Raw genomic sequence first — 3024 nt, forward strand, 5'->3', positions numbered from 1 at the left:
CCTGTGCTGCAGGAAGGGGTGGAGCCTGGCTCCACCTCTCCTTGATCCATTTAAGAGCTGACTGCTAGTAGGGAAGGATCTTTTCTGGAGATCTGCTCCATTGGAGTCTATCATGTAAGCCCAAGACAGGGTGAGTGTCCTTTTTTCCTACTCTAGTATAATATTTACATCAGCCAAATTCCTGGATATACCATATCATCTGTATATTCATTGATTGTACAATTGGTGAGCCAGGCAGGACAAATATATTTTATATTATGGCTTTTTTGTGGAATTTCTATAAATGGATCAAGGGGGAGAACACCATTCCCCTAGATAAAATGATCCCTGGGCAGATCCCAGTGTTTCTGGGATCTCCTTATTACCAATTAGAGACCATAATTGAGAAATGGGGTCCCCTGTGTACTATGGGGAATATTTCCCCAGTGTGCATAACAGAATACTTTCAAGGACTAGACAGAGACATTCTAACCACAAAAGAAAGGCAGTTAGCTGCATCTACAGTGACATGGCCACTGTTAAATGCCTTAAATCAGGTTGAGATAAGATCAGACACTTTAGAAAGTGAAAATCAGTTATTAAAAGCTTGTATTGACGAACTGGAGCTTAGTGTATTAACAGGAAAAAAAAAACAATTTTACAGTCTCTAGGTCAGGTCCGCAGTATTTCAATAGATAATAGCCATACTTCTGAAGTAGCGGACCTGGTTGAACAGGAAAGCAGAAACTCTAAGTCAGACCTAGAGTTTCCACTTATGGCAGACTCCCTGGAACTCTGTCCTATTATAACTCAAAAAACACAGAAAGTACAAGATAGACCGGCACGGGTGCCCCCTGACCAATGGCCCCCTGCCGAAATGCATTTACACATAACGGCTAGGCCATATATTCCAACCGAATTAATGGATATGGTGCAGTGATTTCGGCAGAGGCCAAGAGAGAGTGTACCTGCATGGTTGCTCAGGTTATGGGATTCAGGAGTGGAAAGTGTCATGGTTAATGGGCCAGAAGTAGCAAAGCTGGCCACCATAACGGTACACCCTGCTGTCAGGCAGAGACTATACGCTGCTGTCCAGTATAGCAATGAGAACCATTCAATAATAGACTGGTTAATGGCAGTATGCCATATGGTCTGGCCAAATAAATCAGACATTCCATTAAACACAGGACTATGGTCCTCCATGGAGGACCTTCAAAATTATATTTGTGAATTAGGTATGAGAGAAGCAACATACGAAGACTCATTTGATAGCCCAGATATGATCAAGTTCTCGGCAGGTATGTGAGATTTAATCTTACAACAGGCCCCTTCCCACCTGTATGGGACCTTAGTTTCTATATTAAACCTCTGGTGGCCTTGGAAGCTGTGGTTCAACAAGCTGCCCAGATAGTAGCTGATCTGGGGGAGACAGAGCGTCTGCACACTAGGTGCAATATCCGAGTAGTAGAAGAAGCAGAGGTGCTCTCAGTAGTTAAAACCAAGAGGCCACCTATGCAGAACTCTCAGTCATGGCCTGTAAGGGTCTCATGTAAACAAATGTTTAATGACCTTATTCGGGCTGGGGTCCAATTTGCGAAGATCGATCGCCAGCCCAATCGCATCTGCCTTCAGCTGAAGGGTAATCAGAGATTCCAGAACTACCCGAAGAAACCAAGGGTAAGAGTTATAGGAACAGTGATGATGACGACGTGGAATTTAGAGGATTTCATTGTTCCCAATAGAACAATAGGTGTCTCGGGCTACAATGCCTGAACCACCTGAAGTAAAAGATTTGACTTTGGCCCAGTTCATGGCGTAATGAGGGATGTCAGTCATCCAAGGGCCTCCAGACAGGACCAGAGGCCCTATGTAGAGTTAACAATATACTGGTCCTGAAAAAATGTCCAGAGAGTTATGGCACTTGTTGATACTGGAGCAGAAACATCAATTATTTACGGAGATCTGAACAAATTTCACGGAGACAGAGTGATGACTGGCGGTTTTGGGGGACAAGCTATTCCTGTCACCCAAACATGGTTAAAATTGGGGGTCGGGCGTCTCCCACCCCGGGAGTATAAGGTATCTATTGCCCCAGTCCAGGAATACATCTTGGGCATAGATATTCTATGCGGTCTGGCTCTCCAGACAACAGTGGGAGAGTTCAGAGTTTGACAGAGATGTATAAGTATCCGGGTGGTGCAGGCAATATTAAGAGGCCATGCAAAACATGGGTCTATTTGCCTGCTGAAACCATGCCGGATTACAAACGTAAGACAGTATAGACTCCTGGATGGGCAGGACAAAATATCAAAAACAGTGCAGGAGTTAGAAAAAGTAGGTGCTATAAGACCTGCCCACAGCCCATATAATTCCCCCATATGGCCAGTGCGTAAGTCAGATGGCACATGGAGAATGATGATAGATTACAGAGAATTAAATAAAGTCACACCGCCTATTCATGCAGCCATACCCAATATTGCCTCCCTAATGGACACGTTGAGTAGGGAGATAAAAACCTATCATTGTGTCCTAGATTTAGCAAATGCGTTCTTCAGTATTCCAATTACTGAAGAATTGCAAGATCAGTTTGTGTTTACGTGGGGAGGCAGGCAGTGGACCTTTTGGGTCCTGCCACAGGAGTACGTGCATTCACCAGTGTATTGTCATAATCTAGTGGCGGTGACCCAGCTGACTGGAAAAAACCTGATGATGTTAACTTATATCATTATATTGATGATCTCCTGCTGACATCTGACTCACTGGAGGCAGTAGGACAGGAGGCGGATTCATTAACCGCCTATTTACAACAGAGGGAATGGGCTATAAATCCTCAAAAGGTGCAAGGTCCGGGCCTGTCTACAAAATTCCTGGGGGTAGTTTGGTCAGGAAAGACCAAAGTACTGCCCAGTGTTGTCATTGATAAGGTTCAGGCGTTCCCAGTCCCTACAACATCAAAGCAGCTGCAAGAGTTTCTAGGTACATAGGCATTCTTTTATACCTCACCTAGTGCAGCTGCTAAGGCCACTGTATAGACTCACAAAAAAG

General features: G+C 44.4%; 1 protein-coding gene across 1 annotated transcript in view; it reads left to right on the plus strand.

The window, feature by feature from the left end:
• Positions 1-3024, plus strand: part of CHD1 (chromodomain helicase DNA binding protein 1) — a 219293-nt gene that overhangs the window by 39442 nt on the left and 176827 nt on the right. Inside the window, exon 15 of the mRNA XM_031557424.1 lies at positions 1304-1656. Coding sequence (XP_031413284.1) covers positions 1304-1656 — 353 coding nt within the window. The remainder of the gene's footprint in view (positions 1-1303; positions 1657-3024) is intronic.

The sequence above is a fragment of the Meleagris gallopavo genome, chromosome Z (genome assembly GCF_000146605.3).
Source record: "Meleagris gallopavo isolate NT-WF06-2002-E0010 breed Aviagen turkey brand Nicholas breeding stock chromosome Z, Turkey_5.1, whole genome shotgun sequence".
Taxonomy (NCBI): Eukaryota; Metazoa; Chordata; class Aves; order Galliformes; family Phasianidae; genus Meleagris; species Meleagris gallopavo.